Consider the following 15,635-nt stretch of genomic DNA (forward strand, 5'->3'; position numbering starts at 1 on the left):
TCTGGCGGGAAGGTAAACGGCGTTTCCGTGCGCTGCTCTGGTTCGCCAGAAGCGGCTTAGTCATGCTGGCCACATGACCCGGAAGCTGTCTGTGGACAAACGCCAGCTCCCTTGGCCAATAAAGCGAGATGAGCGCCGCAACCCCAGAGTCGGTCGTGACTGGACCTAATGGTCAGGGGTCCATTTACCTTGCTAGGACATATGAATGGGGGAACAACTTAACATTCCACATTTATTCCTTCTCAGGATGCCATGTTGGCATTTAATAAAGGACACCTGAGTTCAAATTCTTACTCAGCCAGAAAACTCACTTGGGTAACCTTTGGGGCTAACATACAACCCAAGGTTGTTGTTCAGGTCAAAGTAACAAAAAGGTAAAGGAAAGGACCCCTGGACAGTTAAGTCCAGTCAAAGGCGACTATGGGGTGCAGCACTCATCTCACTTTCAGGCTGAGGGAGCCGGCATCTGGCCACAGACAGCTTTCCAGGTCATGTGGCCAGCATGACTCAACCGCTTCTGGCGCAATGGGATACTGTGGCGGAGGCCAGAGTGCACGAAAACACCATTTACCTTCCTGCTGCAGTGGTACCTATTTATCTACTTGTACTGGCGTGCTTTCGAACTGCTAGGTTGGCAGGAGCTGGGACAGAGCAATGGGAGCTCACCCCGTTGTGGGGATTCAAACCGCTGACCTTCTGATCAGCACGCCCAAGAGGCTCAGTGGTTTAAACCACAGCGCCACCTGCTCTCAATTTAGGTCAAAGTAGAGGGAGGATCACATATGCTACTCTGATCTTTCTTGGAGGAAAGGTGGCATAAATGTCTTTTAACTGTTTGCTACTTGAGCATCATAAATTTAACTTTTGCAGGAATTTAGGAGTTTGCTGAGTTTAGATTTGCCTTGCTTTTCTCTTCCTACTTGGGAGAAAAAGCAGATTTTAGTCTTACCTGTTTCATATCTTCGTAGAACAAGAACAGAGTGTTTTTGTCATCTGTGTGTTTCTCCCAGCTTAAGACGTGGTCAAACCAGGATCCACAGACAACTGGGAAGGGAGAGCAAAAATGAGATTATTATTGGAGGCATTTGCTGGACCAGCGTTCAAATCCCCCACTCAGCCTAACCTACTTCAAAGGGCTGTCGTGAGCATAAAATGGGGCAGGGGAGAAAAATGGAGGAAAGGTTGAGTGTAAATGTAATAAAATAAATACATAAATTTCCATGAACTCTCCACAGCCAGAAGGATAGAGTGAAATACTCATACAAGAGGAAGATAGGCCCTCCTAAAGATTATGTATAGCCACAGTCAAATTTTGGCTTCTTTCAGGCTGCCACCCGGTCAGAGAGGTTGCTGGCATCTGTTTGTCTCGAGAGACAATGGACTGAACCTCTGAGGGTGAAGTCAAATTGCTGTGTTGTCAGTGTGTATGGAGGTCTTGGGATACCCAGACGACAAGACTCCCCTCTCGACCTGTGATTCAAAGGAAAGCAGAGCAAGATGTTTGGCACCAGCTTGGCTGCAGGAGTTGCCGGAAGGAGGCATACCTGGCGCCATCCAACCTTTTTCTAGTTATCTCCCACTTGGATTACTGCAACACACTCCACGTGGGGCTACCTTTGAAGGTGACACGGATACTGCAATTAATCCAGAATGCGGCAGCCAGACTGGTGACTGGGAGTGGCTGCCGGGACCACATAACACTGGTCCAGAAAGACCTACATTGGCTCCCAGTATGTTTCCGTGGGCAATTCAAAGTGTTGGTGCTGACCTTTAAAGCCACAAATGGCCTCGGTCCTGTATACCTGAAGGAGCGTCTCCAACTCCATCGTTCAGCTGAGATCCAGCTCCAAGGGCCTTCTGGCGGTTCCCTCATTGCGAGAAGTGAGGTTACAGGGAACCAGACAGAGGGCCTTCTCGGTAGTGGCACCTACCCTGTGGAATACCCTCCCAACAGATGTGAAGGAAATAAGCAGCTATCTTATCTTTAAAAGACATCTCAAGGAAGCCCTGTTTAGGGAAGTTTTTGATATTTAATGCTGTATTGTTTTTAACACTCGATTGGGAGCCGCCCAGAGTGGCTGGGGAAACTAAATAATAAATTCTTCTTCTTCTTCTTCTTCTTCTTCTTCTTCTTCTTCTTCTTCTTCTTCGGGACTCTGCACCAGATTTGTGTAGGATTTCTACTCCTTAGTCTTTTCTTTCCTGAAGATATTCCACAAGGCAGTAGATGTTTGGGGTCAGGATTTCCTTCTCCTAGACGGGCTACCTTCCCAGGTTGATGAGCCCCATCTGCCCTCGACTTCCCTCTACAGCATGTGTAGAAACTGCTTTCTTGACCATTGGGTTCGCTATTGGTCTCGCCCACTCAATCCACCAGAGAGGAGAGAGAGATAAAAATAAAAAGTCTTGTCCTATAGGACAAGAGTGGGGAACACGTCACCTTCCAGATGTTGTTGGACTATAATGTTGTTGGACTAATGATGTTGTTTCCAAGCACAATTCAAAGAGTTGGTGCTGACCTTTAAAGCCCTAAACGGCCTCAGTCCAGTATACCTGAAGGAGCATCGTTCTGCCCGGACACTGAGATCCAGCGCTGAGGGCCTTCTGGCGGTTCCCTCATTGCGAGAAGCCAAGTTACAGGGAACCAGGCAGAGGGCCTTCTCGGTAGTGGCGCCCGCCCTGTGGAACGCCCTCCCACCAGATGTCAAAGAGAACAACCACTACCAGACTTTTAGAAGACATCTGAAGGTAGCCCTGTTTAGGGAAGCTTTTAATGTTTAACAAGCCACTGTATTTTAATACTTTGTTGGAAGCTGCCCAGGGTGGCTGGGGAGACCCAGCCAGATGGGTGTGGTATAAATAAATTCTTATTCTTATTCTTACCATTATCCATACTGTCTGGGCCAGATTGAAATCATAGCACAGCAACATCTAGAGGGCCAAAGATTCCCCTGCTCTTTACACTTTTTCTGTTGCTGTGAACATTACCAATCCTTCAGGCAAGAGTATGGAACCTGCAGCCTTCCAGATGCAATTGGACTACAACTCCCATCATCCCTTACCATTGGCTGGTGCTGATGTGAACTGGAGTTCAGCAGCATCTATAATATTGTGGGCAGGGGTACCATTGTTTCTGTTTGTACTTAGGGCATGCATTTTTGTGTTTCTATATTGCAAACCACCCTGTGATCTTTGGGTGAAGGGCAGCATAGGAATTTAATAAATAAAAATAAACATTCCCCAGCTCTGCCTTAAATGGACCGGTTGTCTTATCCAGCTAAGTCCACTTATTGCATTTAAGTCAAATCAAGTCCACGATGGAACAAAAAGGAAGAAAGGAAGGCATCTCAAGTCACACTTCAAATTACTATTTTGATCCTTATCCTACAAATCACAGCGTCAATTTGCGTTCCTTTGTTAATGACACCAATTCAATTTGTTGCTCGGTTGATCTTTGGATCTCCAGCTTTGTGGGAGCTTTTTATTCTTGTTACAGCCATGCAGTAAAATGATGTTTTGATAACAGGAACCAGGGCCTCATGCCCTTGACCTCAGCCGAGGGTTAATGCAGCTGCAATCAGAGTGTCTGCCTTGTGGTCTTCAGAACTTGGATCTGACATTCCAAAATAACCAACCGAAGGTAGGGGGATGGAAATGAGAGCTGGACCATAAAGAAGGCCAATCGCCGAAGAATTGATGCTTTTGAATTATGGTGCTGGAGGAGACTCTTGAGAGTCCCATGGACTGCAAGAAGATCAAACCTATCCATTCTGAAGGAAATCAGCCCTGAGTGCTCACTGGAAGGACAGATCCTGAAGCTGAGGCTCTAATACTTTGGCCACCTCATGAGAAGAGAAGACTCCCTGGAAAAGACCCTGATGTTGGGAAAGATGGAGGGCACAAGGAGAAGGGGACAGCAGAGGACAAGATGGTTGGACAGTGTTCTTGAAGCTACCAGCATGAGTTTGACCAAACTGCGGGAGGCAGTGGAAGACAGGAGTGCCTGGCGTGCTCTGGTCCATGGGGTCACGAAGAGTCGGACATGACTAAACAACAAAAGTTAGGGGGTTTCTACATATACAAATCCAAAAACCCTCTATGGACTTGGAGCTTCTGGGGAGCAAGCGGGAAACAGAAGCCAATAATCCAGCTGATGATCTCTTGGGAAAACAGGAGCATAAGGAAGACCTACTGGATCAGGCCAATGGCCCACCTGGTCTAGCATCCTGTTCTCACCTTGGCCAACCAGATGCCTGTGGGAAACCAGTTAGCAGGATCTGAGCACAAGAGCACTCTCTCTTCCGGAGGTTTCCTACAACTGGTCTTCAGAAGCATTTAACTTCCTCTCTCATTTGCAGCAATACAGCCAGCCACCAAGGAGGGGAAATTCGTATTATTTTCACTTGGGGTTGTCACTATGCACTAGAATTTGCAAGGCGAGAGAGAGGAAAGGTGCTATTCAGTCTTCTTACCGTCTCCTCGTAAGAACATCTCCAGGAAAACAGGCCAGGAATCGATGGTGGGGAGGTTTGGATTGTCTCTGTAATAATGATACATGGAAACCGCAATGTCTTTTGGGTTTCTGATGATGTAGATAGCCTGCAAACGAAGACAACACGTTAATAAGACGGTGAAATCCAAAGGTGCTCTATTACCAAGTCAGGCCAATGGGAAGCTCCTCAGTTAGAGTGAATGGGGCATCGCCCCCACCACTCTCAATGCCCCACCTGCCTGCCTTCTTACAACCAGTCAAGGAGTAGATCTGCCTAAAATTGACTATGGAGCCACCAGTTCCTGGTCTCCCTAGCACAGGGGTAGGCAACCTAAGGCCCATGGCCCACAAGTGGCCCCCGGGGGTCATTTAACCGGCCCACGAGCAGCTCCCAAACTGAGCCTCCCGCTCGGTGAGTCCCTGCGTGCTGCGCTAAACCAGCACACCTAAGCGAGGTGCAGGGACTCGCTTCCGTAGCGCCGCAAATCTTGTCTGCGCATGCACAGATGCTGGAAATTGCGTTTGCGCAGTTGTAGACACCAGAAATCGTGGGGGTGCACGTGATCCACCCCATGGAGGGATCTCCGCTGGAGTGAACCGGCCCAGGCGAGGTAAACCTTGCAGACCCCTGCCTAGCATCTGCCATATTGGTACCAAGGCGCACCAGCCACCAGGTAGTGCTCAATATGATCTCTACACACACACACCCAACCTTGTGTTGTTGGACTACAAGTCCCATCATCCCCAATCAATGACCATGCTGGCAGGGGCTGATGGGAGTTGTAGTTCAAAACATTTGGAGAACACCAGGTTGACGAAGGCTATACTGACTAGCGATGAGTTTGGGAGACTTGGAGGTGCCAGGAATTGATCTTGGTCAAGGCAAAGTGTGAATTCTACCACTGAGCTACTGTCTTCCCCCCAAATCACAGCAGAGATAAGTTTTATTCAAAGCAGACTTGTTGAAATAAGGGCTCATCCCGACTTGTGCCACAAGTTGTGGCTGTAGAGGTATGCTTCTCAGCGACAGGTCCAAGCATTTAGGAGTTTTCGTCCCACCAAGAAATCCTACTGTTTATCCCTGAATTGGAACAAATGTCAATCAGGGTTTTTGCGGGTTTATGGTGCAGCAGGAAACGGCAGGTTTTCCCCAGGGAAAGCAGAGTGACCTGACTCAGACCCGGGAAAACACAGGTGTGTGCCTACAAATCAGGGCACAAAATGAAGTATGGCTAAGCCCATAGTCCTGATCATAGAATCATCGATTCATCGAATTGTAGAGTTGGAAGGGATCATGAGAAACATCTAGTCCAGCGCCTCTGCTTCTCACCTCCACAGCACCCCATTGAATTCTGCCCCATTCCTTCCCAGCAAACATCTAGCCCAGCCCCTGGATCATTCATTTCAGTGGGTCTACCCTGAGTAAAAAAGGGACACGGGTGGCGCTGTGTGTTAAACCACAGAGCCTAGCTAGGACTTGGCGATCACAAGGTCGGCAGTTCGAATCCCCGCGACGGGGTGAGCTCCCGTTGCTCGGTCCCAGCTCCTGCCAACCTAGCAGTTCGAAAGCACGTCAAAGTGCAAGTAGATAAATAGGTACCGCTCTGGCAGGAAGGCAAACAGTGTTTCCGTATGCTGCTCTGGTTCGCCAGAAGCGGCTTAGTCATGCTGGCCACATGACCCGGAAGCTGTACGCCGGCTCCCTTGGCCAGTAAAGCAAGATGAGCGCCGCAACCCCAGAGTCGGCCACAACTGGACCTAACGGTCAGGGGTCCCTTTACCTTTACCTTTTACCCTGAGTAAAACTTAGCTTGAATACCACCCAGGGTTTTCTGTTAACATATTGTTACAGCTAGGGTTCCAGAGTCTGTTAGCAAAAATTAGAAACTAATAAACAGTAGTATTTAGATAATATTTGGACTACGAAGGGAAAATGCAAGCTGCAGAACTATGCCAGACAATAAATTAGCTTATGCAAACCAGCCTGTCCAGGTTTCTTGAGTGCAGAGCCATTAAGGAACAATGAGGAACCAAGTACAGTCGTACCTCAGAAACCGAACACCTTGCGAGTCAAACGTTTTGGCTCCTGAATGCCGCAAACCTGGAAGTGATTGTTCTGGTTTGCGAACATACTTTTGGAACCCATACATCCATTGGGGTTTCCATGGCTTCTGATTGGCTGAAGGAGCTTCCTGCAGCCGATCAGAAGCCGCAATTTGGTTTTCGAACGTTTTGGAAGTTGAACGGACTTCCGGAACGGATTCCGTTCAACTTCCAAGATACAACTGTATCGAGCCATTAAGGACCACTGGCAATGCAAAAGAACTGTCTCACCCTCACGCCCAGGAGTGGAAAGAAACAGGAGAATTGGCAGGTGGCCAAGGTGACAGGGGCATGATGTCACAGGAAAAGTTGTCCTTTTTGAAAGCTGGGAAGGAATGGGGCAGAATTCAGTGGGGTGCTGTGGAGGCGAAAAGCAGAGGCAGCTTGTGGGATGGCTCTGAATGAAACGCCAGGGGGCAAGGAAGGACAAACTGCTCCTGCTATAAGCTCTGCACTCCCTTCATCAGCATTCAAGTTGTAAATAGGTTTTAATAAATGCGGCCTACGGGACTTATGGGACCGCCTCTCCTGGCATGCCCCACGGAGGACCTTAAGGTCCACAAATAACACTTTGGAGGTCCCGAGCCTCAAGGAGGTTAGATTGGTTTCAACTAGGGCCAGGGCCTTTTCAGCACTGGCTCCGATGTGGTGGAACGCTCTGTCACAAGAGACTAGGGCCCTGCGGGACTTGACATCTTTCCGCAGGGCCTGCAAGACAGAGCTGTTCCACCTGGCCTTTGGTTTGGACTCGGTCTGACCCTTATATTTTCCTCCCCTTATAGTCTTGATTTATCAGCTACTTTAAAATGAGGCTGCATTTTAAATTGCATTTTAACCTGTATTTTAAATTGGGGTTTTTTCCCCCCTCTCCCCTCTCTTTTCCTCCTATTATGTTTTTACTGTGATTTTCATGGTGTTAGCCACCCTAAGCCCGGCTCTGGCCAGGGAGGGTGGGGTATAAATAAAAAAAATTATTATTATTATATTTCAACAATAATGCAGACTCTGCTGCGCCTTATTTCTCCCTTGAAGAGGCACAGACCCTGGTTGAGGGCCGAGACCCGAGGAATCTCATGCACTGCTCAGCAAAATTTGGGGAGGCTTGTAAAAATACAGTGGTGCCTCGCAAGACGAAATTAATTCGTTTGGCGAGTCTCTTCGTCTTGCGGTTTTTTCATCTTGCGAAGCACGGCTATTAGCGGCTTAGCGGATTAGCGCTATTAGCGGCTTAGCGGCTTTAAGAAAAAGGAAAAAAACTCGCAAGAACTCGCAAGACGTTTCATCTTGCGAAACAAGCCCATAGGGAAATTCGTCTTGCGGAATGACTCAAAAGACGGAAAACTCTTTCGTCTAGCAAGTTTTTCGTCTTGCGAGGCATTCGTCTTGCGGGGCACCACTGTATCATTTTGAGATCAAGATGCTTACGTAGCTGCAAAACCAGGGCTGCCTACCAGATTTCATTGGGAGGCTCATTCGGGAACCTTTTTTATTATTATTATTTCCTCCCCAGTGCCTGAAATAATTCCCTGCCCAAATCTCACCTTACATTGCTTGAGTGTAAAAGCGGGTGGCAGCATGTTGCCGTCCAAATGGGTTGGAATGATTCTCTTGCCTGAAAGATGGTCCAGTTGGTCCAGTCTGGAAAGATCTCCAAATTCAATCGGGGATGTTAAAGACACTCTGGGTGCATAGAGGTGCATGAGGATCTCGGCCAGCCAGTGAGTGCCTGCGGGAGAGGAGAAAAGAAAGGGGGGAAAGCATGAACAATACAGTGGTACCTCGGGTTAAGAACTTACCGTATTTTTTGCTCTATAAGACTCACTTTTCCCCTCCTATAAAGTAAGGGGAAATGTGTGTGCGTCTTATGGAGCGAATGCAGGCTACGCAGCTATCCCAGAAGCCAGAACAGCAAGAGGGGTTGCTGCTTTCACTGCATAGTGATCCCTCTTGCTGTTCTGGCTTCTGGGATTCAGAATATTTTTTTTCCTGTTTTCCTCCTCCAAAAACTAGGTGCGTCTTGTGGTCTGGTGCGTCTTATAGAGCGAAAAATACAGTAATTCATTCCGGAGCTCCATTCTTAACCTGAAACTGTTCTTAACCTGAAGCACCACTTTAGCTAATGGGGCCTCCTGCTGCCGCTGCACCGCCAGAGCACGATTTCTGTTCTCATCCTGAAGCAAAGTTCTTAACCCGAGGTAATATTTCTGGGTTAGTGGAGTCTGTAACCTGAAGCGTATGTAACCCACTGTACCGGCAAAGTGTTGAATATATATGGCTTGATAAACTGGGTGATGAAGGCTATGTACACAGGAGGACCATAAACGGTCTAATTATCGAGGATAAGAAATAATTGCCTCCAGATTGAGGCAGATTGAGGACAAAGAACCTTAGTGGGTTTATTTTGAAGACGCTCCTCTCTAAAGAGCAATGAAGCTGATGAAACCCGAAGTAAAGGGATTGGTTTGTCTGACTAGCAACTTTGGATCTGGTCGATTTCATTTCTGAAGAAGAGAAGGGGGGAAATACTGAATGCTGGAATTTGCTCCACAAGAGAAAGAAGCAAGGTTTTGCAGGCTCTTTGGTTTTTAAAGGGCTCCCTGTACGTTTACTGATAGTGGGAGCTCATCCTGTCCTAACTGGGAAGAGATATGGTTCCTAAACCGCCCTCCCCCCCCCCCACTTGGGGCAGGAGGAGGGCAGTGCCCGTGAGGGTGCTCCTCAAAATTACTGTACAAAAGGAATCTTGCAAGTCACTTGCAATAGCTCAGAACAAGGAAAGGAGAGGTAGATCTGTCAGTTTCAGTTTCTATCAGTTTCTCATTTTTCCACTCTTTTGAGTTCAGTTCTCCACATCAATTTGCCATTTTTAAGCCTCACGGCAACCCCACCACCGTGCCTCTCTTATCTGTGTGGCGTGGTGGCTAATTTATTGTCTGCACAGTTCTGCAGACAGTTCTGCATTTTCCCTTCGTATCCCAAATATTATCTAAATACTACGGTTTATAAGGGACACGGGTGGTGCTGTGGGTTAAACCACAGAGCCTAGGGCTTGCCGATCAGAAGGTCGGCGGTTCGAATCCCCACAACAGGGTGAGCTCCCGTTGCTCGGTCCCTGCTCCTGCCAGTTTGAAAGCAGGTAAAAGTGCAAGTAGATAAATAGGTACCGCTCCGGCGGGAAGGTAAACGGCATTTCTGTGCACTGCTCTGGTTCGCCAGAAGCGGCTTAGTCATGCTGGCCACATGACCCGGAAGCTGTATGCCAGCTCCCTCGGCCAATAAAGCGAGATGAGCACCGCAACCCCAGAGTTGGTGACGACTGGACCTAATGGTCAGGGGTCCCTTTACCTTTACTGTTTATTAGTTTCTAATATTTGCTAATCCAAGGTTATCTTCTGGCAGGATATCGTGAGAAATCTCACAAGATCTCATGCAAGATCTCACTGAAATCTCACAAGCTCGGGCAGCAGAGGCAGCGCACCTTGCCTCATCAGTGAGCAGGGCCTATAATTGGGAACCTGCCACCCTGAAGAAGAGAAGAAAAGGAGGAGTTTGGATTTGATATCCTGCTTTATCACTACTCTAAGGAGTCTCAAAGCGGCTAACATTCTCCTTTCCCTTCCTCCCCCAAAACAAACACTCTGTGTGGTGAGCGAGGCTAAGAGACTTCAAAGAAGTGTGACTAGCCCAAGGTCACCCAGCAGCTGCATGTGGAGGAGCGGAGACGCGAACCCGGTTCTCCAGATTACGAGTCCATCGCTCTTAACCTCTACACCACATTGGCTCTTTGAGGCCTCACTGCACTTCATGGGTGGTGTACTCATGCAAACCTGCTTTGCTGAATCTTTTAAAGGCTGTTCCCGCACCTCCAAGGCTTCTTCTGGACTAAAAGAAGAATGAATTATCAATTATTCTACCTGGCCTTTAGCATGGTATGCTTTTGCCCAGTGTTTCCCAAACTTGGGTCTCTAACTGTTTTTGGACCACAATTCCCATCATCCCTAGCCAGCAGGACCAGTGGTCAGGGATGGTGGGAACTGTAGTCCAAAAACAACTGGAGGCCCGAGTTTGCGGAACACTCTTTTAGCCCATCTTACCTAGACAGCATCTTAAAAAGCAGAGAAATCACCTTGCCAACAAAGGTCCGTATAGTTAAAGCCATGGTTTTCCCAGTAGTGATGTATGGAAGTGAGAGCTGGACCATAAAGAAGGCTGATCGCCGAAGAATTGATGCTTTTGAATTATGGTGCTGGAGGAGACTCTTGAGAGTCCCATGGACTGCAAGAAGATCAAACCTCTCCATTCTTAAGGAAATCAGCCCTGAGTGCTCACTGGAAGGACAGATCCTGAAGCTGAGGCTCCAGTATTTTGGCCACCTTATGAGAAGAGAAGACTCCCTGGAAAAGACCCTGATGTTGCAAAAGATTGAGGGCACAAGGAGAAGGGGATGACAGAGGACGAGATGGTTGGACAGTGTTCTCGAAGCTACCAACATGAGTTTGACCAAACTGCGGGAGGCAGTGGAAGACAGGAGTGCCTGGCGTGCTCTGGTCCATGGGGTCACAAAGAGTCGGACATGACTAAACGACTAAACAACAACAACCTAGCATCCTGTTCTCACAGTGGACAGTGAGCTACTTATGGGAAGCTAATAATAATAATAATAATAGCAAATCCTGAGCGCAACAGCAATCTTTGTACCAGCAATGCTCAGAAACTGGAAAAGCATTGTGTCTCTGACCCAGTGGAAGTAGAGCGTCGTCATCATGGAGTCATTGATTGACTTTATGAACACAGTTTGTTAATCGCTTCTGACAATTGACAGCGAGGCCAATGACTTGCATGATTAACTCATGAGTCCTTAAAGCGGCCCATTAATGTTTGAATTGATTAATTGCACACTTACTCAGCAATTAAGTCTTCCAGCTGACTAATCCAGTCATGCCAGGGGTTGGGGTGGGGGAGAAAAGTCAAGTTTATTTTTTAAAAAGCAACCCTTTCCTAGAGGGTTCACAACAAATACAGATTCAATACCAAGGATACTTTGCACAGTAACTACCAGTCCTACTGGTCTCGTGATCCCACCATGAGTCGTCAAAAACCAGATCTGATTGGGACATAGAGGGCTACTCTCAAAGACAGCCAGTATTCCTGTAGACGGAACTATACGGGACTATATTATAAGAACTGGAACCTTCAGAACAGGTGTAACAACCTGCATTTTTCCTCCTCCCTCCCCATCCCCTTTTCCTCACGTGCCGTGTATTTTAAATTGTAGGGACTGTCTCGCTACTGATTCTTGTAAGCTGCACCGGGAAGGCTTTTTGGCAAAAGAGCGGCATGTAAATGCTTTAAATAAATAAATAAACAAATGAGACCACCGCAGCTTTTTCCGGTTTAGTTTTGGTATTGCTTTTCTGAGTCAAGCTTTCATGGGGGGCAGGGGCAGAAGAGCAAGCAGTTTATGGGGTACACCCTTAAGATCGTGGATCTCAATCCCCCTTCCTCTCTTCTCCGCTTCTCTCTCTCTCACACACGCAGAATTTCTTGTTCTAGTTAGGGTAAATAAGCCTGGAATAAGAAGGCGTAGATTAGGATTCTTTCCCCATTCCGAATCAAGCGAGACTTTACCAGACTTTGGGTACGAAACCAAAAGGATGTCGTCTTCTCTAGCATCAAACGTTTCCAGGGATTTTAAGAGCTCGGGAGAAGTTCTGATGGTGAAAGTGATGCCATTGAAAGTGTGCATGAGATCGTCTTCACTGCGCGACGACATCTGTCTTGGTGGGGTTCTCAGTCGAACTGGACGCTTCTTCCCAAACCAGGAGAGAAGGAAACCTCTGGCCAGCTGGGTGATTATTAGCAGCTACTGAGCAGAAAGGAGCTGGAAAAGACCCATTTATGCACTTTGTAACATCTCGAAGAGGCATTTGGGGGCTTATCTTTATGGATTACAATAAATGCAAAGGAACAGAAAGGTTATCCAGATAAACAGCAAATCCGGGAGGTGGTTCACTGAAACTTGGCTTCTGGCACAGAAATGAGCGAAAACGCAACAGTGGAAAATAACCAGGATTGTAATTGCACAAATGATTGCGGTGCACTCATTAACAAATGGGGCTCTTGGTGTGAGTGGCGTGTTGTCTCAGGAGGTTAATGAGTTCCTAATGAGTGTGTGTCCTTAATAGCATCATAGCTCTGTAGAAATGCACTGTGTTCTCTCCCGTCACAGTAAATCTTGAAGGAGGAAATGAAGTTGGAGAATTTGTGGTGCCCAGCAGCAAGCTCACTCCCCTGCAGGGTCGTAGCTCGGTGGCACAGCACCTGCTTTCGCTAGGCAGGTCCCAGGCTCAGCCCCCAGCATCTCCAAGCCTGGAAAGATGCTGCCAGTCCGTGCAGACAGTATGGAGCTAGATGGACCCAATGGAGTCAAGACAAAGTGTTTTCCTAAGTTCAAAGGATGTAATTGCTGCCCATGATAGCACTGAGGGCAGATCTCAATGAATAAAATAAGCAGCCTAGATAACTGAAACTGCTGATTTTGCCCATCCCTAGTCAGCGAGGATAGGAGCCTACCCTCCAACAATTCTCTGATGAAACAAAGGATGTTCTATTCTATTATTATTGTTGTTGTTGTTATTACTACTATTGCTGCTGCCGCTGCTGCCGCTGCTACTCTGCCCATCTGACTGAGTTGCCACAGCTACTCTGGGCAGCTTCCAATATATATAAAAACATACATGTGTTCCAGCTCCAAGGGCCTTCTGGCGGTTCCCTCACTGCGAGAAGCGAAGTTACAGGGAACCAGGCAGACGGACTTCTCGGTAGTGGCCCCCGCCCTGTGGAACACCCTCCCACCAGATGTCAAAGAGAAGAACAACTACCTGGCTTTTAGAAGACATCTGAAGGCAGCCCTGTTTAGGGAAGCTTTTAATATTTGATGAATTATTGTATTTTAATAAATAAATACTACTACTACTATTATTATTATTAAACATTTAAAACTTCCCTAAACAGGGCTGCCTTCATATGGCTCAGGGGTCAGAGAACTCCATAGGGACTTCCTACCATACCCTACAACATTTCTCTGTTGAAAATTGGGACATCCTAAGGAAAAGCGGGGGGACACGGGTGGCACTGTGGGTTAAACCACAGAGCCTAGGACTTGCCAATCAGAAGATCAGCGGTTCAAATCCCCATGACAGGGTGAGCTCCTGTTGCTCTGTCCCTGCTCCTGCCAACCCAGCAGTTTGAAAGCACGTCAAAGTAAAAGTAGATAAATAGGTACCGCTCCGGCAGGAAGGTAAACGGTGTTTCCGTGCACTGCTCTGGTTCACCAGAAGCGGCTTAGTCATGCTGGCCACATGACCCAGAAGCTGTACGCCAGCTCCCTCGGCAAGTAAAGCGAGATGAGTGCCGCAACTCCAGAGTCGGTCACGACTGGACCTAATGGTCAGGGGTCCCTTTACCTTTACATGTAAAATATGTAAAAACATAATAAAACACTAAACATTTTAAAGCTTCCCTATACAGGGCTGCCTTCATATGGCTCGGGGTCAGATAACTCCATAGGGACTTCCTACCATCTCCTCCCACACTTCTCCTGTGAAAATAGGGATGTCCTAAGGAAAAGCGGGACATTCTGGGATCAAATCAGAAACCAGGATGACTTCTGTCAGTTCAGGACTATCCCTGGAAAATAGGGACACTTGGAGAGTCTGAAGCACAACCTTTTAAGCAATGCTATTTCTCTAGAAAAAGAAGTGCAAGAACTTATCATGAACACCTCTCTTGTTAGAATGGCAATGGTGCCCACCTGAGAGGTGCGGGAACTGAGTTCCAGCTGGAAAAAAAGCCCTGCTTTTAAGCCTACATTTCCTGGCATTTGCCCTGCAATTCCCCCTTCCCTTCCAGTGAAGCAGGTTGTTGGTGCCAAATTCTGGGGGCCCCAGAAGGTAGGGTAAGCTTAGACGTTGGGGCCAACGTCAAAAAGTTGGAGAAAGACCGATGGAAGGGCATTCAGTTCAATGAGATGTCTTCATCCTAATCAGACATTTGCTAATCTGCAATACTGCAATCATGCCACCGTGTCCCCATTAGTTTTGCATAATGTACTAAACGGAGGAGGAAATATGTGTGAAGTCCGAGATAAAGAACAGTAGCTTTACAATGCCAGGGCAATTTCACGTCTTGATTCAGGTGAATTCCATAAACTCCTCTTTCAGGAAGAAAGAGATTGTGTCCTTAAAACTGCACTAGGCCAGAATTTCCCAAATGTTAAGTTGTGGGTGAACATGGCAGACGACACGGCGATTCTTCAAACAGCTAGGCCAGAACAGAACTGAAGGGTTCAGCCAGTCTGCTTATATAGAGCAGTGTTTCCCAACCTTGGGTCTCCAGCTGTTTTTGGACTACAACTCCCATCATCCCTTGCTAGCAAGACCAATGGTCAGGGATGATGGGAATTGTAGTCCAACAGCAGCTGGAGACCCAAAGTTGGGAAACACTGATATAGAGCTCCACTACAATGCAACTGTAACCATGCTCGGTAACTATCCAATCACTGAACGTCACTTTCAATCCCCTATTTTCATATGTGGACCTGAGTGAAAACTATCTACAGTACCCCCCTGCTGGCCCAGGGTGAGAACTTCAGTACATAACACCAAACCTTTGATATTGAGCCGTGCTTTAAAATAAATAAATAAATTGTAAGTATGCACCTCTCTTCTACCCGAGACATTTTAAAATAAAATGGAGAGTCTTCATTAAAGCAGAATCGGGGAATGTTCAGGACAACTCCTATGGGGGGCAATTCCCTTGTAGGGGTTCAACTATGGAGGTTTACATCAAATTCCCAATCAATCAGATTTTATTACAGGAAAGAGTCCAAAGAGTCTGCGAGAGCATTTCCATTAGGACACAAACTACATAGACAAATATACAGCATCTTTCCCAAAGGACCAGAGGAAACTGTTTATGTACGCGACAACAACCACTCAGATGTTACTAGCCCAGAGATCAAAGGAAGAGACAACCCAGA

At 47.2% G+C, this 15,635-nt stretch overlaps 1 protein-coding gene across 1 annotated transcript in view; it reads right to left on the reverse strand.

The window, feature by feature from the left end:
* Positions 1 to 12,481, reverse strand: part of LOC307225200 (sulfotransferase 6B1-like) — a 19,126-nt gene extending 6,645 nt beyond the window's left edge. The window contains exons 1-4 of the mRNA XM_079993062.1: positions 12,224 to 12,481; positions 8,137 to 8,321; positions 4,473 to 4,599; positions 950 to 1,044 (exon numbers count right to left, since the gene is read on the reverse strand). Of these exons, the coding sequence (XP_079849188.1) occupies positions 950 to 1,044; positions 4,473 to 4,599; positions 8,137 to 8,321; positions 12,224 to 12,368 (552 nt within the window). The 5' untranslated portion in view covers positions 12,369 to 12,481. The remainder of the gene's footprint in view (positions 1 to 949; positions 1,045 to 4,472; positions 4,600 to 8,136; positions 8,322 to 12,223) is intronic.
* Positions 12,482 to 15,635: the final 3,154 nt, after the last annotated feature.

Source organism: Podarcis cretensis (genome assembly GCF_951804945.1).
Source record: "Podarcis cretensis genome assembly, chromosome: 10".
Lineage (NCBI taxonomy): Eukaryota > Metazoa > Chordata > Lepidosauria > Squamata > Lacertidae > Podarcis > Podarcis cretensis.